Source organism: Trichechus manatus, unplaced genomic scaffold (genome assembly GCF_000243295.1).
Source record: "Trichechus manatus latirostris isolate Lorelei unplaced genomic scaffold, TriManLat1.0 scaffold00027, whole genome shotgun sequence".
Lineage (NCBI taxonomy): Eukaryota > Metazoa > Chordata > Mammalia > Sirenia > Trichechidae > Trichechus > Trichechus manatus.
This window is the reverse complement of record NW_004443963.1, coordinates 13817543-13838894: the sequence shown is the minus strand read 5'-3', so window position 1 is coordinate 13838894 and position 21352 is coordinate 13817543. Positions and strand designations below refer to the sequence as shown.

Genomic DNA, 21352 nt, shown 5'->3' with positions numbered 1-21352 from the left:
TCTCGATATATGTACAGGTTCCTCATGAGCACAATTAAGTGTTCTGGAATTTCCATTCTTTGCAGTGTTATTCATAAAATTGCATCCCTAAAATTGTTAAATAGCAAGGGGTCACCATCTTTGTGAATAAAGTACTCTTTTTTGTCCTCTAATACTAATTTTTCTTCTTGAAGCTTTATGTAGATATAATGATGATCAGGTGGCAAGACAAAATTGATTTGTTGAATAGTTATTGGAATATTATCAAACAATGCTGTAAGCCAGATTTGTCTATTACAAGTAGCTCTCTTCAGATTATTTTAATGGGTTGGGGGGGGCGTATTCAAAAATAACTATTTAAAAGAAAACTTTGTCACTCATTTGTGCCTTCTTGCTTTTTAAACCAGAGCATTACCAATGTAGGTAGCTTTTCAGGAAATTTGGATGATCTGACTTTTTAGTATAGTTATAAATGATGTTACTGATAGAAAGGCAACTAACCAAAGAATTGCTTTGTTTATAATTTCCTGTAGTGAATTCATGGAGATGTTAGGATTGGATGCAACTTGCTCTTTCTGCCTTCACAATTAGCTTTCTATAAGATAAGGGCACCCTTCATTTTAGATATTCTGGTTTATCATTCTTTTGATGCCTGAAATCCTTAAGTAGTACTTTGCTAATTCACATGAACCTCTGTAAGAATTAAAACAAAAGATGTGATTACATCTGCCCCTTTCATCAATTTATTCAACAAGTATTTATTGAGTACCTACTATATTCCAGGCATAGTTCTAAGTGCTGGAGATGGAACAATGAACAAAACAGGCAAAACTTCCCTCATGAAGCTTACACATTAGTACAGTGGACAAACAAAGAAAGTATCATATGTTAGAAAAATTAAGTAAGGATGAGGGGGTAGGGAAACGGGCTGAAATTTAAAGTAAGAATGGTCAGGGTAGTTGACATTTGAGCAAAGACATGAGCAAGGTATGCAAGGTAACAGAGATTGGAGTACCCATGGCACAGGACTGTGCTGGGCACTGGAGGGGTACAAGGAAGAATAAAACAGTTCTGCTTTCCAAGAACTTCCATTTTAGTGGGATATACTGATAAGAACTAAAAGGTAACTATGGTTTATTTTTCCTATTATCTTTCACTTAAAATCATTTCATTTATATGCTAGGAAAGAAAGGAGTTATAGTAAATATTCTTTAGATTCTTGTTAGATGCGGTAGAAATAGTGGAGCCCCCGGTGGCGCGGTGGTTAAAATACTCGGCTGCTAACCAAAAGGTCAGTGGTTCGAATCCACCAGCCACTCCATGGAAGAAAGATGTGGCAGTCTGCTTCTGTAAGGATTTATACAGCATCGGAAACCCTATGAGACAGTTCTCCTCTGTCCTATAGCGTAGCTATGAGTTGGAATCAACTCGATGGCAATGGGTTTGGTGTTTTTTTGGGCCTTATTGTCTGTTTGTATTGTGGAAGAGACGAGCAATTGGGGAGACGAGCAATTGTGTCTAGTCTTGTTGACTACAAAAGAAAGTGAATTCTTTTTCTCAGATGAGATATACTTAAGCTGTTTAGCTGTATGGTATTAAGACATTTTTGTATGAACGAAGTAAATTCATGCCTAGAAATCATCGTATGAAGTATTATAATTTGTCTGGGGACTACTGTACTTCTCTTTTGGACTTATAACTGTGGGATGTGGCCTGGAAATTTAATGGAAATATGAAACCCTTTTTTAACATTTTTAATAATGTATACTTGGGTAAAAATTAAATATTGCAGAGGTCTGTGAAATGAAATGTGAAAATCCTTTCCCAGTTTCATCCCCTTAGTATATAGATTTAATAGTTTTTGGGTTGTGTTATTTTAAACAAAAATAAAAAACATTTGTATAAGTAACAAAATATTCCACCAAGAATTTCTTCTTAACCTCCTAACAGAGGTTTACATTACCCTTTTCTTAGGGAAACAATTTGGACTCTGCCTGTCTTGCATTTCTACAAAACACAGGCTACAACAAGGTTACAGGTGAACCGTATGAAATGTTTTTATCTTTCTTTCTCCATCTCCCACTGCTAATTGCTGTTTGTTCAGTTGACTGAGCCAGCTCTGTCAAGACTACCCCTGTGAGTTAATATTGTATACTTTTGTGCCACAGTATCATCCCCAGCAGGGCTGAGGTGGAGAATGGAAGCTAAAGTGAAAGAGATGAGTCTGAGAGGAACAAAGTCAGAGCATTGGAAAAGGCCTCTTTGCCATGGTTATCTAAACTTGGAAACAGGGTCCTTAGCCTTTGCCAGTTATTTAGTAGACCCTTCTGTTGGATTCCTATAAGATTTTATTTATGCCTGGCGTTGGAGGGTAGATCTATAGAGATCTTTGGTGCTCTCATTCTAGTTCACCAATCTACCTGAATTTGAAGTCTTCCCTTTCAAATATGTCTTCAGGCCGGTAAATCCTGTGAGGGCCCCTGAAGTGGTCTGCTCAGCACTGAAAGATTGAAGGAGGAAGGAGAGAATTATTTCCCATTAGGGTCCGTTCTTCCGTTCTTCCTCCAATAGCACAGGAGAAATCATACACAACACCCAGACCTAGAGATAATGGAAGGATATGATGGGTGACAGAGACAGGCTTTTCCCTGAAAAATTATGGGTAAAAAAACTTAACGTTTTCATAGCATAATTTCTAAGAATTAGACAAACACAAGATTTTTATGTGAAGCAGTCCTTAGTACCAGGTAGAAATGATTCTTGGACACTGGAGACAGCTGAATTTTGATGTTGTATAACTTTAAAAGGAAAGACAGCTATGAATTTTTGTCTGGATTTGTAACTACTGTTTTATAAGAGTAGTACAATAATTTAGTGGTTCAGTTTCATATTGGCTTCCCCTTGTTGATTATATTTTCTCATCATTCTTTCTGCATTAAAAAATATTTATACTTTGTAGGTTTTATTTTTAGGGAAATGAGGAAACTTGGGATTTTTGATAGATATGTTCACTATTTTGATTGTGGTGATGGCTTTTTGGGTGGTGGTGTAGGGTGCTGTCAAGTCGATTCCAACTCACAGCGACCCTATATGACAGAGTAGCACCTGTAAGTTTTCCTAGGCTGTAATCTTTACAGGAGCAGATCACCAGGTCTTTTTGTTTTCTTTTCTTTCTTTCTTATTTTTTAATAGGTGTATATATGTCAAAACTTACCAAATGGCACATTTTAAATAAGTGCAGTTTATTGTATTTCAATTTTACCACAATAAAGCTGTTTAAATTTTTTTTTTTCTTTTGCTGACTTGATGACTGAAAAATTAGACTTAGGGCTATTCATATGCATTTCCATGACTGCTAATGAGGTTGAGCATTTTTGTTATATTAACTATTTGTATTTCATCTTCTGTGAATTGTTCAATTATATCCTTACCTGCCTTTCTGTTATGTGTTTCTTATCAATTTATTTACCCTCTTGCGTTAGTGATAGTAATCTAGTGTCTATCTTATCTGTTGCAAATATTTTCTCCTAGTTGATTTTTCTTTTGACTTTGAAGTCCGTTCCCCCTTTCCTTACCCTGCCTTTCTTTTCCTCTCCCTCTCACCATCCTTCCCTTCTTTTCCTTCCTAATGTAGCCAAATCTGTCCTTTTTTTTTTTTTCCTGGTTTTAGGTTTCCTTCTTACTTAAGAATCTCACACCCTCTGGTTACTTCCAAGTTTTCTTATATTTTCATTATTTTAGTTGTTAAATTAGATTGTATTCCTTCTGGAATTTTTTTTTCGGTATAGCATGTGAGCTAAGGGCCTAATTTTATTTTCTTTCTGATGGTAGCCAGCTTTTTACAAATACCGTATAATAAACAAATCACTTTCTCCCACTGAACTGAAATGTCACCTTTATCTTCTGTTAAGCTTCCATATAAATGTGAATCTGTTTTAGGATTATCATGTTCCATTTATCATTTTGTATATTCTTTCTGTTTAATTGCAATAATTTTATGGCAAGTTTTAATACATGATAGAGCATGCCCCCCACTTCATAGTTTTTCCTTTTCCAAACTTTTTTAGTAATTGTTCAATTACCAGATTATAAACATATTTGATCCTGTTTCCTCCCCTAGGCACCATTTGCTTCTGATTGGAAATGATTTTAAGCACACATATTATTTGAAAAGGATTAACATAAACCACAGAGATTAGGATTTACAACACATAGGACAGTTACATCAGATTACAGAATGGAGGACAACCACACAATACTGGGAATCATGGCCTAGCCCAGTTGACACATATTTTGCGGAGGGACACAATTCGATCCATGACACTTACCAAGTGTCCAGGTTAATGAGTTTTAACAATTTGATCTATCTATGTATCCACCACTCATAATAAGATGCATAACATTTCCATCACCCTAGAATGTTCGCTTGTGCCAAATTTCAGTCAACACTTTCTCCCCACCCCCAAAGAAAGGTAATTATGTTCTGACTTCTGCCCCTGTTGATTAGTTTTTCCTGTTCTTATACTTCACATAATTGGAATCATACGGTATGTATTTTTTATGTCTGGCTTCTTTGATTCAGTACAGTGTTAAGATTCAGCCATGTTGTTGCAAATTCCAGGAGTTCATTTCTTTTTCTTTTTTCTGAATAGCATTCCATGTTGTTAACAGACTACAATTTGTTTATCCATTCCCCTATTGATGTATATATAGTTCTTTTCCATTTGGGCCATTATGAAGAAGGCTTTCATGAACATTCTTGTACACGTCTTTTTGTAGTTACGCTTTCACTTTGGGGGAGTAATACAAAGAGTATTTAACTTTATAAAAAAGTAAACTGCAAAACAGTTCTGCAAAGTGCTTATACTATTTTACATTTCCACAAGGAATGTATGAAAGTTCTGGATATTCCTCATCCTTGTTGACATTTGATGTTTTCAGTATTTTATTTTAGCCATTCTAGTGGGTGTGAAATAGTATCTCATTTTGGGTTAATTTCATGTCCCTGTTGACTAATGTTGTTGAGCCACCCGTTCATGTATCTTCTGTCCATTTATATCCCTTTTTGTGGGAAGTATCTGTTCACGTCTTCAGCTCATTTAAAAAAAAATTGGTTTGTTATTTTAATTATAATTTGTAACAGTTCTTTATAGAAATGTTCCATATAGGATAAACAGTTATAGAATCTGTGTAAATGGACTTTGTCATATGTATGTATTATGAATATTATCTCCCAGTCTCCTCCTTGTCTTTTTATTATCTTAGTGATGTCCTTCAAAGAGCAGTCGTTGTTAATTTTGATCAAGTCCAGTTTATAAATTTTCTGCTAGCCATTTTATAGTTTTAGTTCTTACATTAGGTCTGTTTTCTCTTTCAAGTTAATTTTTGCATAAGAGTCAAAGTTTATTTTTCCATTAGGTATTCAGCTGTTCATTTGTTTAAAAGACTTTCCTTTCTCTGTTGAATTGACTTGATGCTTTGTTCAGAAAACAATCGACCATGTCTATTTTTGGATTCTTTTCTATTTCATTCATCTATTTATCTGTCCTTATGTTAATACCACACTGTTTTAGTTATTATAGCTTCATAGTAAGTCTTGAAATAAGGTAGTTTAACCCTTTAATTTTGTTCTTTTTCAAAATTGTTTTGACTATTTTAGGGTTTTTGCATTTGCATATAAATTTTAATATCAACTTGTCAGTTTCTGCAAAAATGCCTGCTGGAATTTTTTTTGGCTTTGTGGAATCGGGGTGCATAGTTGTCTTAACAATATTGAGTCTTCCAATCCATGACCACGTATTTCTCCATTTATGTAGGTCTTCTTTAATTTGTCTTAGCAATGTCTTGTAACTTACAGTGTAGAGATCACTTACATCTTTGTTAGATCTATTCCTAGTTATTTCATATTCTGCTTTGGTGCTGTTGTAATTCATATTTTTAAAATTTCATTTTTCAGTTATTTGTTGCTGATATGTGGAAGTGTAATTGGTTTTATATCCTGTGACCTTGCAGAACTCATTTATTAATTCTAGTTGTAGCTTTATGGATTCTGTAAGGTTTTTTAGATATATAACTGTATTTTCAGTAAATAAGGACGGTTTTACTTCTTTTTCAATATTTATGCCTTTCTTTTTTTTTTCCTTTGCATTGATTAGAGCCCTTGTGGCACAGTGGTTAAGAGCTATGGCTGCAAACCAAAAAAGGTCAGCAGTTCAAATCCACCAGCTGCTCCTTGGAAACCTTATGGGGCAGTTCCACTCTGCCCAGTAGAGCCGCTGTGAGTTGGAATCGACTTGATGGCAACAGGTTTGTTTTGGTTTTAGTATTGCGTTGGTTAAGACTTCCAGTGTGATGTTGAAGGTTAGCCTGTGCTCGTTTGAAAAACCATTAGGACCTTGGGCATTTAAAAATATTTTTTCTTGACAGTTATCCTGTGAATATTCCGTTCAGGGTGTTCTATCAATTACTGAGTCAGTTTTGATCATTTGGTTTGTTGGAAGGTCTTTGTTTCATCTAGGTTGGCAGTGTTCTTTTAAAATTTAATTTCTATTAATTTTAGCTTTAGTAATTCCTTTTTCCTACTTTCTTTAGTTTACCCTTTTTCTAATGCCTTTAGTTTGAATTTTTAATTCATCTTTTATCTTCTTTCTGTATAATAAAAGCACATAGAAATATTTTCCTCTGTGTACAGCTTTAACTGTATCCTCTAGATTTTAATATGAGAGATACTTATTTTCAGTACTTTAAGATTGCTCATAGTCTCACTTTTTATTCTTTGATCCAGATGTTATGTACAACAGTGTTTCTTAATTTCCATGTGGTTACAATTTTTGGTCACTTTTTGGTAATTGATTCTTACTCTTCCTAAAGAATAGTTCGTGAATGTGGTTTGTAAAATATTAACTTTTAAGGATTTGTCAAGGTCTTCTTTAGATTAATTTAGGTGATTGACTTTTTATATATTTTTCCATAGGCATTAGACAAGTATGTAAAATCTATGAATTCATATTAAAAAAAAAAAAACAAAAGACCATTACCATCGAGTCAGTTCCAACTCATAGCAACCCTATAGGACAGAGTACAACTGCCCCATAGGGTTGCCAAGGAGCGCCTGGGGGATTCGAACTACCAGCCTTTTGCTTAGCAGTCAAACTCTTAACCACCGCGTCACCAAGGTTTCCAGTGAATTCATATTAAATATTACATAAAACTTGTTCAAATCTACATTGTTGTGTGCCCTCGAGTCAATTCCGACTCATAATGATCCTATAGGACAGAGTAGAACTGCCCCATAGGGTTTCCTAGGCTGTAATCTTTACAGAAGCAGATCACCAGGTGTTTTCTCTCACGCAGTGGCTGGTGTATTTGAACTGCCAACCTTTCGGTTAGCAGTTGAGCACTTAACCGTTGCGCCACCAGGGCTCCTTAACCCCTACTTAGTTTCTTTATCTGTCAAACTAAGCTTCAAAGCAGTAAAATGGCTTGCCCAAAGTGACAGGATCTGTGTATGGCAGAGTTGGAATTCAAAGTCAAGTCTTGCAGGTCCAACTACATTTCTCTTTTTACTAAGTCAAGGCAGAACATAAATTCGAAGAAAATCAAATGACAGAATGAGAGATTTTCTTAAAGGTTACATGGTGACTTAAAGATGTAACCAGATTTCTGTAGTTCCCCTGATACCTGATTTTATTTATGCAGCTTTGGACTTTTTTTTTTTAAAGGTAGTATCAGTTTAATGGCTGTCAAGTTAATGTTGAAAGTCTGAGGTGATATTTAGAAAATGCTGCTGAAAGTTCCTGGATTCTCAGTGGTTAGAGGATCTCCTCTCCGGAAGGATAATTGAGGCTGAGAAAAGTGAATAACTACTCCTTGTTTGAAAGATGGATGCTCATACTGGGAGAAACAAAGGACATAAACCCAGATTTTCAACTTTTAATCTCTAAAGTTGTGATGTCTAAAACATGGGAGGAAAGCTTATCTAAGTGCTAACATTTGAAGCCTTTAGCTGTCTCTGCCACCTACATCCAAGAAGGTGTCTCAAGAGTTTGCTGATATATATCTTCAGTAAAATAATGATTTTGCTTTTTGTGAAATAAAATGGGAGGTGAGGAGGTCAGTCATTGAGAAGGGAAGGTAGAGAAGGTTTCTCAGTATCTGTTGCACCTGATTTAAACCCTCCATTGCACCAGAACTTGAAGACAGAGTGAGAGAGGAGCTATAGAGCCAAAATAGCCTCTAATAATTTTCTGTAGCTAATGTAGATTCCTTATTGCTATTTCATATATCACACTGGACCCCAGATACGCATCTGGGAATGATGTCAGGTGGAGAGGAGTTCTGCTGTGTTGGAAGCCTTATAATCTGACAGTAATTATGAAAAATACTGTTTCTGATATTTTGTCGTGGGAAATTTTTCTCTATTTCTGATATTTCCAATTAAAGGAAAGGATTCTTATTTTGTTTTATTAACCTAGTAGCCAAGTCTCAAGTCAATCTCTACCTTGAAATACAAAGATTAATTTTTTAGTAACATACTTCTCCTGGACTCTGCTCTAAAAATCTAGAGGTCCTTGTTGGCTGGTTTTAAGACTTTAATTTATAATATCATTCTTCCTATTGCTATGAATTATAATTTTAAAATTGATTAATTTCCTTTTGGTTTCCTCTTGAGAATCACTAAAAGAATAGAGAGTATTCTAAAGAAAATACTAGAAGCACAAACTAATTTGAACTCTACAGTGATTTTATAGCATATCTTGTTTGAGATATTTTCTGGCATTTTTTTTTTAAACTTGGTTTAAAGGAAAAGTTTTGACTCTTTAGCATCTAGTCAGCTTTAATATGATTGTGGACCTGTCTAGTAACCACAAATTGACATAAGTAGGGTGTGTGTTTGTGTAACAATATTTTCCTCAGTAAGTGTTCTATTTTACCTGAGCAGTGAGAGAATATGCAGAGAATTCTATATATTCATCTTAAAAATAATTATGTAATGAGAATTTAAAGTCACTTTTTATCTTCCTTTTCTCTCTTTCTCACTATTTGTATTAGGGTAACCAGGAGACAACAACAACTCCTGATGCAATGGTTCAGCCTTTTACTACCATCCCATTTCCACCACCTCCACAGAATGGAATTCCCACAGAATACGGAGTGCCACACACTCAGGACTATGCCGGCCAGACCAGTGAGCATAACCTGACACTCTACGGCAGTACACAAGCCCACGGAGAGCAGAGTAGCAACTCACCCAGCACACAAAACGGATCTCTTACGGTATGTGAATTAGGAGGTGGGAAATGGAAGGCTGCGTGACATCATATGGAAATCCTTGCTTTACTCATCAGACTAGAAAACACTTTGAATTAATTTAGCGTCTATATAATTACAATTTGACTTGAAGCATTGTGATTAGCAGATAGAGATTTAGAACTAAAACTCACAGTCACTGCGTAGGAGCTTAAAGTGTAGAAATGAGAAATGTAACAAGGTAAGTGCAGTGGCACAAGGAAATTTAGGAGGATACTGTTCTTTTCAGCTTCATTAGTAGACCTCCGTGTTGCAAAATCCAGCGGTCCCTTCTCTGCACTCATCTTAACACAAACTCTCAGCAGCACACGTGCCTCCTCACTCCTCCTTTTGAAGTAGTCTCTTGGCTTCCATGACACTACACTCTCCTGATTTTCCTTCTAAGCACTGGCTGTGCTTTCTTAGCCTCCTTTGCTGAATCCTCCTCTCTTCAGCTTATAAATGTTAGAGTACTCTAGGGCTGGGTCTTGGGACCCCTTTTCCTTATATTCTACATCCTCTCTATTTATCATCTCATCTCTCACCTAGCACGTACAGATGTCCCTCAAATTTTTATTTTTAGTCCAAACTTTTTCCTGTAATACCAGACTCCTGTAATTCAACTAACAACTTGACATCCCCCCAGGATGTCTACCAGGCATTTTAAACTTGGTAGGTCTAAAACCATCTTTAATTTTCTCCCCGAAATGTATTTCTCTCTTAATCTTTCCCATCTTATTAAATTATGCTAGTAAATTCACCTAGTCGCTCAAGCAAAACCTAGGAGTCATTCTTTTCTTTATTTCCCTTATCTCTACATCCAGTTCATTAATAAGTCTTGGCAACCATAACTCTAAAACATTTTCCTACCTCATCTTCTTGTCTTCATTTTAATACTATAGCTGGATATTGTACCTGATTAAGAGCTCAGCTTTTCTGCCAGATTGCTTGGGTTTGAGTCCAGTTTGACTCCTACTTAGCAGTATGATCTTAGGCAAGTTATTTAATCTCTTTCTGTCTTGGCTTGCTCAAATAGATAATAGTACCTACCTCAAAGGGTTTTTATGAGATTTAAAGGTACTTATCTTCATCATAGGTGCTCTGGTGGCAATGGTTAAGCACTCACCTGCTAACCAAAAGGTTGGCGGTTCAAACCCACCCAGCAGCTCCACAGGGGAAAGACCTGGTGATCTGCTCCTATAAAGATTATAGCCTAGAAAACCCTTTGGGGCAGTTCTACTCTTGTCACATGGGGTCTCTATGAGTCAGAATCAACTTGACAGCACACAGCAACAATCATGATCTTAGAGTCCCTGGGTAGTGCAAACGGTTAAGTGCTTGGCCACTAACTGAAAGGTTGGCAGTTTGAACCCACCCAGAGGTGCCTTGGAATCTACGCCTGGTAATCTACTTCCAAAAGATCACAGCTTTGAAAATCTTATGGAGCGCAGATCTGCTCTGCAACACGTGGGGTTGCTATGAGTTGGAATCAGTTTGACAGCAACTGTTTTGTGTGTGTGTGTGCGTGTGTGTGTGTGTGTATGTGTGTGTGTGTGTGTGTGTGTGGTTTTTTGTATCATCATCACCATCACTACTCTAGTTCAAACCGCATCACTTTCCTGTATTACTACTGCCTAACTTATTCATCTTCTACAAAGCAGCCAAGGTATTTTTTTTTCATGTAAATTATGCTATTTTCCTGCTTAACTTTTATGGTTTCCTAACATAATTAGAATAAAATCCAAACTCTTTACTTGGTTCACTAGTCCCTGGCCCCAGTCTACCTCTCCTCTGACTACTGACTTGCTAAAGTAATTGTCATAAATTGACAGTAGGTATGTGTCACATACATATTAACATACAAGAAACCATATTGTCTCTGGAATTGTGTGGTATGTTTCTAAAGACAAAAATATTCTATACTGTGCATAGTACAATAAGCAACATCGTGGTAAATGGAGAAAAGATCGAAGTTGTCAAGGATTCCATTTTACTTGGCTCCACAGTCAACCTCCTTGGAAGCAGCAGTCAAGAATTAAAACAAGGAGGTGGGGCCAAGATGGCAGAGTAGTCAAACGCTTCCTGTGGTCCCTCTTACAACAAAGACCTGAAAAAACAAGTGAATCGATTATGTATATGACAGTATAGGAGCCCTGAACATCAAAGGCAAAGTTGAGGAATCAGACTGAGTGGCAGGGGGAGGGAGAGATGGTTTAGAAGCAACGAGGAGTTGCCAGACCTGACCCGGCGGGAGGCGGCACCCTTCAGGCCGATCGGCTGGTGTGCGCAGTGAGGCAAGCAGTGGCGCTCAGGAGATGTTTTCCACATCGAGAGAGATTGAGTGGCAGAGAGTCTACTCAAGCCTCAAGAACCGGTGAAAAGCGGCGCTCAGTCAGCAGAAGATAAGTACATGCATCTGACCTACCACATGGATCAAAAAACACCTCCTTTAGAGAAACCTCTCTCCCATTTACCTGACCCTTCCCACTGTAAACCGGGTCTGGGGCTGACTTCAGCGATTGCCGAGTTCCCTGGGCCGGAGGTAGGGTCCATCCTGCGCCCTGAGCCATTCTCCTGGCCTTGGAGAGGGAATAAATTAAACAGGAAAAAATAATCTTCCAGCTCCCCTAAGCCAGGAACTCAGGGTAGGCACAGCTCATTTGCCTAGGCACAGGCATAAGGGGTCCACAGACTTTGAATGCCTTTCACTTCTGCATAGACCTGTGTGGACCCATTTCAACAGTGTAGGTCCTCATTACCACACTACAACAGGGTATATACCTGAAGCCTAACTTCAGCTGTATCAACTATATGGTGAAGTGGCAGGTTTGTGACATTTGACACTGCTCTGCGCATTAACCAGGGCCCTGAGGACTGGTGGCTCCACCCATACCATGTAGCCATCTGTGACAAGGGTCCAAGAATAAGTGTGCCTCCCGGTCCTTACAGCCAACAGCATTGGGTGCTCATAGTCCGGCTGCAAAACCCACCCACCTGCGCGCTTTAGGGAACAGGGACACTTCCCTTGCAGATACTCAGGGGCAGCCGTCAGCCCCATACCTTGCTCAGTGCGTGACCCCCACTGCAGCCAGATACCTGTGCCTATACCAGTCATCTGTGTACGTCTAGGACTGTAGGTGAGAGCTTCCACCACCCACCTGGTGACCGACTACCTGGACACCTGAGCTGAATCCATACAAAAAAAGTAAACAGACCTATGGGCTAACATACCTAGTAACAGACCTAACCACCTTAGAGCTTCAGAGGCGCCAGTAATCAAACTAGCTAACACGAGCAGCCTGTTCGGGCATATCAAAACAAAACAAAACAAGAAGCTAGGACACAGTGAGCAAACATAAAATAAATATAATAACTTATTGGTGGCTCGGAGACAACAGTCAATATCAAATCACATAAAGATGCAGACCATGATGGCTTCAGCAAGCTTCCAAAACAAAGAATCAAGAAATTTTCCAGAGGAAGAGAACTTCTTGGAATTACTGGAGGTAGAATACAAAAGATTAATATATAGAACTCTTCAAGAGATCATGAAAGGAAATCAGTCAAAACGCAGAACAAGCCAAGGAACACACAGACAAAGCAATAGAGGAACTTAAGAAGATTATAGAAGAGCATAATGACAAATTTAACAGGCTGCAAGAATACATAGAGAGACAACAATCAGAAATCCAGAAGATTACAATAAAATTTCAGAATTAAAGAAATCAATAGAAATCATAGGAGCAGAATTGAGGCAATGGAAGTCAGAATTAGTGAAATTGAAGATAAAGCACTTGACATCACTGATTTGAGGAAAAATCACATAAAAGAATTTAAAAAATGAAGAAACCCTAAGAATTATGTGGGACTCTAACAAGAGGAATAACTTATAAGTGATTGGAATACCAGAACAGAGGGGGATGACAAAAAATACAGAGAGAATTGTTGAAGATTTTTTGGTAGGAAACTTCCCTGATATCGATGATCCAAGATGCTCATCGGACCCCACATAAGGTAGATCCAAAAGAAAGTCACCAAGACGTATTATAATCAAACTTGCCAAAACCGAAGCTAAAGAGAGAATTTTAAGAGCAGGTAGAGATAAACGAAAAGGCACCTACAAAGTAAAGTCAGTAAGACTAAGCTTGGACCACACAACAGAAACCATGCAGGCAAGAAGGCAATGGGATGACATACATAAAGCCTTGAAGGAAAAAAATTGCTAGCCAAGAATTATATATCCAACAAAACTGTCTCTCAAATATGTTAAAATTATAGCATTTCCAGATAAATAGATGTATAGGGAGTTTGAAAAAAACCAAACCAAAATTACAAAAATACTAAAGGGAGTCCTCCAGTTAGAAAATTAATAACATCCGATAACAACCCAGGACTAGAACACAAGACACAGCAACCAAATGTCAACCCAGATAGGGAAGTCACAAAAAATAAATCAGAGCTAAAACACTGAAAATAGGGAACAGAGACGTCAGTATGTAAAAGATGACAACATTAAAACAAAAAAGAGGGACTAAAAAATGTAATCATAGATCTTTCAAATGGAGAGGAAGTCAAGTTGATATAAAGAAATAAAAGAATGGTTTAAACTTAGAAAAATAGAGGTATATATTAAGGTACCCACAAAGGAGACTACCAGTCCTACACATCAAAATAAAAAAATCAAGAAAAACATAAAGTCTAAGCAAATACAAAATCAACAACGATGAAAAGAAAATACATAAAGAAAAATGACTCAGCACAGAAAATTAAGTGGAACAAAGAAACTGTCGACAGCACACAAAAAGACATAATGACAGCACTAAACTCATACCTATCACTAATTATGCTGAATGTGAATGGACTAAATGCGCAAATAAAGAGACAGAGTGGCAGAATGGATTAAAAAACACAGTAATGTAGGAGACTTCAACACACCACTTTTGGTGAAGGACACAACATCCACAAAGAAGCTCAGTAAAGATGCGGAAGTTCTAAATGCCACAGTCAGCCAACTTGATCTCATAGACATACACCAGACACTCAACCCAAAAGCAGCCAAGTATACTTTCTGTTGCAATGCACATAGAAAATTCTCCACGATAGACCACATATTAGGCCATAAGGCAAGCCTTACCAGAATCCAAAGCATCAAAATATTACAAAGCATCTTTTCTGACCATAAAGTCATAAAAGTAGAAATCAATAACAGAAAAAGCAAGGAAAAAGAAATCACATGGTAACTGAACAGCATCTTTGGAAAACTACTGGGTTCTAGAAGAAATTACAGATGGAATAAAGAAATTCACAGAATGAAATGCGAATGAAAACACATTCTACCAGAACCTTTGAGACACAGAAAACACAGTGCTCAGGAGTCAGTTTATAGCAATAAATGTACACATCCAAAAAGAAGAAAGCACCAAAATCAAAACATTAGAAGCAAAACAAGTAGAAAGAGAGAAGCAAAAGAAACCCTCAGGTGCGAGAAGAAAGGAAATAATTAGAATTAGAGCAGGATTAAATGAAATAGAGAATAGAAAAACAATTGAAAGAGTTAAAAAGACCAAAAGCTAGTTCTTTGAAAAGATCAACAAAATCGATAAACCATTGGCCAAACTGACAAAAGAAAAACAGGAGAGGAAGCAAATAACTCGTATAAGAAACAAGATGGGCAATATCACAACAGACTTAGCTGAAATTAAAAGAATCCTAACGGAATACTATGAAAAATTGTACTCTAACAAATTTGAAAACTTAGAGGAAATAGACAAATTTCTGGAAACTCACTACCTACCTAAACATATACAGAGGTAGAACAACTAAATAAACCTATAACAAAAGAAGAGATTAAAAAGGTAATTAAAAGCTCAACAAAAAAAAAACCCTGGCCCAGACGGTTTCACTGGAGAATTCTACCAAACTTTCAGAGAATAATTAACACCACCACTACTAAAGGTATTGCAGAGCATAGACAAGGATGGAATACTCCCAAACTCATTCTATGAAGCCTGCATAACACTGATACCAAAACCGGGTAAAGACACCACAAAAAAAGAAAATTACAGACCAGTATCCCTCATGAATGGAGACGCAAAAATCCTCAACAAAATTCTAGCCAATAGAATTCAACAACATACCAAAAAAATAATTCACCATGATCAAGTGGGATTTATACCAGATATGCAGGGAAGTTTCAACACTAAAAAAAACAGTGTAATCCATCCCATAAATAAAAGATAGGAACCACATGATCTTATCAACTGCTGTAGAAAAGGCATGTGAAAAAGTCCAGCACCCATTAATATGATAAAAACTCTTAGCAAAACAGGAATAGAAGGGAAATTCATCAACATAATTAAGGGCATTTATACAAAGCCAACAGCCAACATCATCCTAAATGGAGAGAATCTGAAAGCATTCCCCTTGAGAAAGGGAACCAGACAAGGATGCTTCTTATCACCACTCTTACTCAACATTGTGCTTGAGGTCCTAGCCAGAGCAGTTAGGCTAGAAAAAGAAGTAAAGCACATCAAAATTGATAAGGAAGAAGTAAAAGTATCTATTTGCAGAAGACATGATCTTATACACAGAAAACCCCAAAGAAGCCACAAGAAAATTGCTGGAACTAATAGAAGATTTCAGCAAAATATCAGGATACAAGATCAGCATACAAAAATCAGTTGAATTCCTCTACACCAACAAAGAAAACTTCAAAGAGGAAATCACCAAATCAATACCATTTACAATAGCCCCCAAGAAGATAAAATACTTAGGAATAAATCTAACCAGAGACATAAAAGACCTATACAATGATAACTACAAGGCACTACTGCAGGAAACCAAAAGAGACCTGCATAAGTGGAATAACATACCTTGCTCATGGATAGGAAGACTCAACACTGTGAAAATGTGAATTCTGCCCAAAGCGATCTACAGATACCATGCAATCTCGATCCAAATTCCAATGGCATTTTTTAATGAGATGTAGAAACAAATCACCAACTTTATATGGAAAGGGAAGACGCCTTGGATAAGTGAAGCATTACTGAAGAACAAAGTGGGAGGCCTCACAGTACCTGATTTCAGAACCTATTATACCGCCATGGTAGTCAAAACAGCCTGGTAGTGGTACAACAACAGATACATAGACCAATGGAACAGAATTCAGAATCCAGACAAATTCATCCACCTATGAGCAGCTGATATTTGACAAAGGCCCAAAGTCTGTTAATTGGGGAAAAGACAGTCTCTTTCACAAATGGTGCTGGCATAACTGGATATCCATTCTGCAAAAAAATGAAACAAGACCCATACCTCACACGGTGCACAAAAGCTAACTCCAAATGTATCAGAGATCTAAATATAAAATCTAAAACAGTAAAGACCATGGAAGAAAAAATAGGGACAACGCTAGGAGCCCTAACACATGGCATAAACAGAATACAAACCATACGTAACAGTGTACAAACACTACAAGAGATTTTTAGGAGCTCCTAAAAATCAAACACTTATGCTCATCCAGGGACTTCACCAAAAGTGTAAAAAGACAACCTACAGACTGGGAAAACATTTTTGCCTAGGACAAATCCAATCAGCGTCTAATATCTAAAATCTACTGCAGGATATACAAAACCTCAACAACAAAAAGACAGCCCAATTAAAAAATGGGCAAAGGATATTAACAGGCACTTCACCAAAGACGACTTTCAGGCGACTAATAGACACATGAGGAAATGCTCACGATCATTAGCCATTAGAGAAATGCAAATCAAAACTACAATGAGATACCATCTCACACCAAGAAGCCTAGCATTAATCCAAAAAACACAAAATAATAAATGTTGGAGAGGTTGTAGAGAGACTGGAACACTTATACACTGTTGGTGGGAATGTAAAATGGTACAACCACTTTGGAAATCGATTTGGCGTTTCCTTAAAAGCTAGAAATAGAGGTACCATACGATCTAGCATTCCCACTCCTTGGAATATATCCTAGAGAAATAACAGCCATCACACGAATAGATATTTGCACACTCATGTTCATTGCAGCACTGTTCACGATAGCAAAAAGATGGAAACAACCTGAGTGCCTATCAACGGACAAGTGGATAAATTATGCTATAGTCACACAATGGAATAGTACACGACGATAAAGAACAACAATGAACCTGTGAAACATAACATGGAGGAATCTGGAAGGCATTATGCTGAGTGAATTTCGTCAGTTGCAAAGGGACAAATATTGTATAAGACCACCAGTATAAGAACTCAAGGTTTAAACGCAGAAGAAAACATTCTTTGATGGTTACGAGGGTGGGGAGGTATGGTGAGGGTTATTCATTAACTAGATAGTAGACAAGAATTATGTTAGGTGAAGGAAAGGACAACAGACACTACAAGGGTTGTCAGCACAACTAGACTAAACCAAAAGCTAAGAGGTTTCCTGAATACAGTCAAACACTTAGAGGGACAGAATAGCAGGGGCAGGTGTCTGGGGACCATGGTTTCAGGGAACATCTAGGTCAATTGGCATAACAAAGTTTATTAAGAAAATGTTTTGCATCCCACTTTGGTGAGTGGCATCTTGGGTCTTAAGAGCTTGTGAGTGGCCATCTAAGATGCATCAATTGGTCCCAACCCCCCTGGAGCAAAGGTGAATGACGAACACGAAAGACACAAGGAAAATATTAGCCCAAGAGACAGAAAGGGCCACATAAACTGGAGACTCCATCAGCCTGAGACCAGGAGAACCAGATGACGCCTGGCTACCACTAATGACAGCCTTGACAGGGAGCACAACAGAGAGTCCGTGACTGAGCAGGAGAAAAGTGGGGTGCAGAGCTCAAATCGTAGTAAAAAGACGAGACTTACTGGTGTGATTGGACTGAAGAGACCCCGGAAGACATGGCGCCTGGACTCTCTGCTAGCCCAAAACTAGAAGCATTCCCAAGGCCAACTATTTAGACAAAGGTTGTACTGGACGATGGGACATAAAATGATACTTGTAAAGAGTATGCTTCTTAGTTCAAGTAGATACAGGAGACTGAATGGGCAGCTCCTGTCTGGAGGCAAGATAAGTAGGCAGAGATGGTCAGGCGCTGGTTGAATGGACATGGGAAATCCAGGCTGGAAAGGAGGAGTGTGCTGTCACAGTATAGGGTGAGCAACTAGCATCACATAACAATGTGTGTATAAATTTTTGTATGAGAAACTAACTTGAATTATAAACTTTCACTTAAAGCACAATTTTTTTAAAAAACACTTTTTGTAATAAAGTTAAAGTCTGGTAGGAGATGTTAAAGTAATGTGCTACATTATCCAAAAAAAAAAAGAAGAAGAAAGAAATTAAATGACGCATTGGATTGGGAAAATCTGCCGCAAAAGACCTCTTTAAAGTATCAAAAAGCAAGGATGTCACCTGGAAGACTAAGGTGCACCTGACCCAAGCCATGGTGTTTTCAGTTGCCTTATATCCATGCAAAAGCTGGCCAATGAATAAGGAAGACCAAAGAAGAACTGATGTCTTGTAATTATAGTGTTGGTGAAGAATACTGAATATACCATGTACTGCCAGAAAAATGAGCAAATCTGCCTTGGAAGTAGTACAGCCAGAGTGCTCCTTAGAAGCAAAGATGACGAGACTTTGTCTCACATACTTTGGACATGTTATCAAGAGGAATTAGTTCCTGAAGAAGGACATCATGCTTGGTAGAGGGTCAGCGAAAAAGAGGAAGACTCTCAACAAAATGGATTGACACAGTGGCTATAACAGTGGGCTTATTCACAACAATGATTGTGAGTATGGCACAGGACTGGACAGTGTTTCATTCTGTTGTACATATAGGGTCAGTATGAGTTGGCACCTAACAACAACAACAAGAACACACATAGGAAGACCTAATCCTAGTTTTTAGATTTTTTTTTTTGTCTTTCCCATATCAGATTATCAGAAGGAGAGCTTTATGCAGCCTGTAAACCACTTGATATGATTTATTTTCCAATGAAGACCCCTACAGTAGAAGCTTCTGTTGCATGAGAATGGATTTTACCTTCAACTACTTTCCATTTTTTTTATTAGATATTAGACTACCAAGAAAGCCCTTTCCTTAAAATATGTTATTCTTTCGATGTTGATCAATTATATGTAGATACATAATGTTATACTTCATAAATAGTGCAGTGCAATAGAGAATTTATTTGAAGAGTCTAGTCATGATTGGGACAAGAAATGAGGCTTTCCATAGCGTTTGTTCCAGAATCATGAATATAAATGCTGCTGTATTTGCTGCATTTCCAAATAACTTTCAAATGAAGTTGAGCTTACAGACCTCCCAGAACAACTGTTTCAATAACAGGAGTGAAAAAGAAGTATAATGTAACTTTGAGGCATTTTAAGCTGATTTAATTAGTAAATCAATTTCTTTACTAGTTATTAGTCAATTAAAATTTTCTATTTCTTGTTAAAGTCAGTTTTGAAAATTGGTGTCTTTCTAGGAATTTTTCCATTTCATCTACATTGCCTGATTTGTTGGTATAAAACTATTTATAATAATCCAATATAATTCTTTTAATTTCTGTAGGTCTGTAGTGCTATCCCTAGTGATGTCTCTTTTTTTTTCTTGGTCAGTCTAGCAAAGATTCATTAATTTTGAGATCTTTCCCAGAAACCAACTTTTGGTTGCATTTATCTTTACCTGTTGTTCTTCTTTTTTCTATTTCATTGATTTCTTCTCTGTTCTTTATTATTTTCTTCTTACTGCTTGCTTTCAGTTTGATTTGGTCTTATTTTTTTAGCTTCTGGAGTTGGAAGCTCAGATAGTTGATGGTAGATATTTCTTCTTTGTAATATGTGTTTAAAGTTACAAAATTTCCCCTTAGATTTCCCTTTAGCTGTATCCCATAAAGTGTGGCATATTGTGTTTTCATTTTTATTCAGTTCACAATATTTCTAAAGTTTTCTTTATGATTTCTTTGATCCTGGGCTACACTAGAAGTGTTTTGTTTAATTTCCAAATGTTGGGAATATCCCACATTTCTTTTGTTGGCTTGTAATTTAATTACGTTGTGGTCAGAGAACATACTTTTCATGATTTCAGTCTTTTAAAATGTATTGAGGCTTGTTTTATGGCCTAGTATATGGTCTGCCATACAAAATCTTCCTAGTGAATTGGCCCTTTTATCAATATGAAATATCACTCTTCATCTCTACTGATATTTCTTGTCTTACATCTATTTTGTCTGATATTGATATAGCCACTCCAGCTCTCTTAGGGTTACTGTTTGTATGACGTGTCTTTTTTTTTAAATCATTTTGCTTTCAACCTCATTGTATCTAAAGTGTGTCTCTTGTAAAAGAAACTTACAGCTAGATCTTTCGTCCAGTCTATTTCTGCCTTTTTATTAGAACATTTAGTCCATTCATATTTAATGTAATTACTAATATGAGTAATTTACGTCTGCCATTTTACTATTTGTTTACTGTATGTCTCATGTCTTTTTTTGTTCTTCTGTTCTTTCACTGATTTCTTTTGTGTTAAATAATTTTTACTGTACCTTTTTAATTCCTTTGTTACATTTTAAAGCCTGTTGTTATTCTTGTATTTTCTTAGTGGTTGGTCTAGATATTATATCTTAGATTTATCACACCTGTGAGGGTTGGTTATGAGAGTTACTCTGGTAAAATATAGCTTCTTTGCTCCAATATAATTCCATTTCCCATACTTCTTTGAGTTATTGTCATGTATATTACATCTACCAAACCCGATGCCATTAAGTTGATTCGACTCATAGCGACCGTATAGTAGAGTAGAACTACCCCATTGGGTTTCCAAGGAGCAGCTGGTGGATTCAAACTGCCGACCTTTTGGTTAGCAGCGGAGCTCTTAACCATCTACATATACATATATTACATCTACATATATTACAAATGGAACAATAAAATGTTATTACTTTCAACAATATTATGTTTTTTTAAAGAAGTTTTACCATTTCTGGTAATCTTCAGATCTTCCTGTGGACCTAAGTTATTGTCTGGTATCGTTTTCTTTCAGCCTAAAGGATTTCCTTTAGTGTTTCCTGTAGAGTT

At 37.0% G+C, this 21352-nt stretch overlaps 1 protein-coding gene across 3 annotated transcripts in view; it reads left to right on the top strand.

The window, feature by feature from the left end:
- The window catches only part of RBFOX2 (RNA binding fox-1 homolog 2), a 357084-nt gene that overhangs the window by 266835 nt on the left and 68897 nt on the right, over positions 1-21352 (top strand). For all 3 annotated transcript variants that reach the window (XM_023729024.1, XM_012554838.2, XM_023729025.1), the window contains exon 3: positions 9031-9255. In XM_023729024.1, the coding sequence (XP_023584792.1) occupies positions 9031-9255 (225 nt within the window). The remainder of the gene's footprint in view (positions 1-9030; positions 9256-21352) is intronic.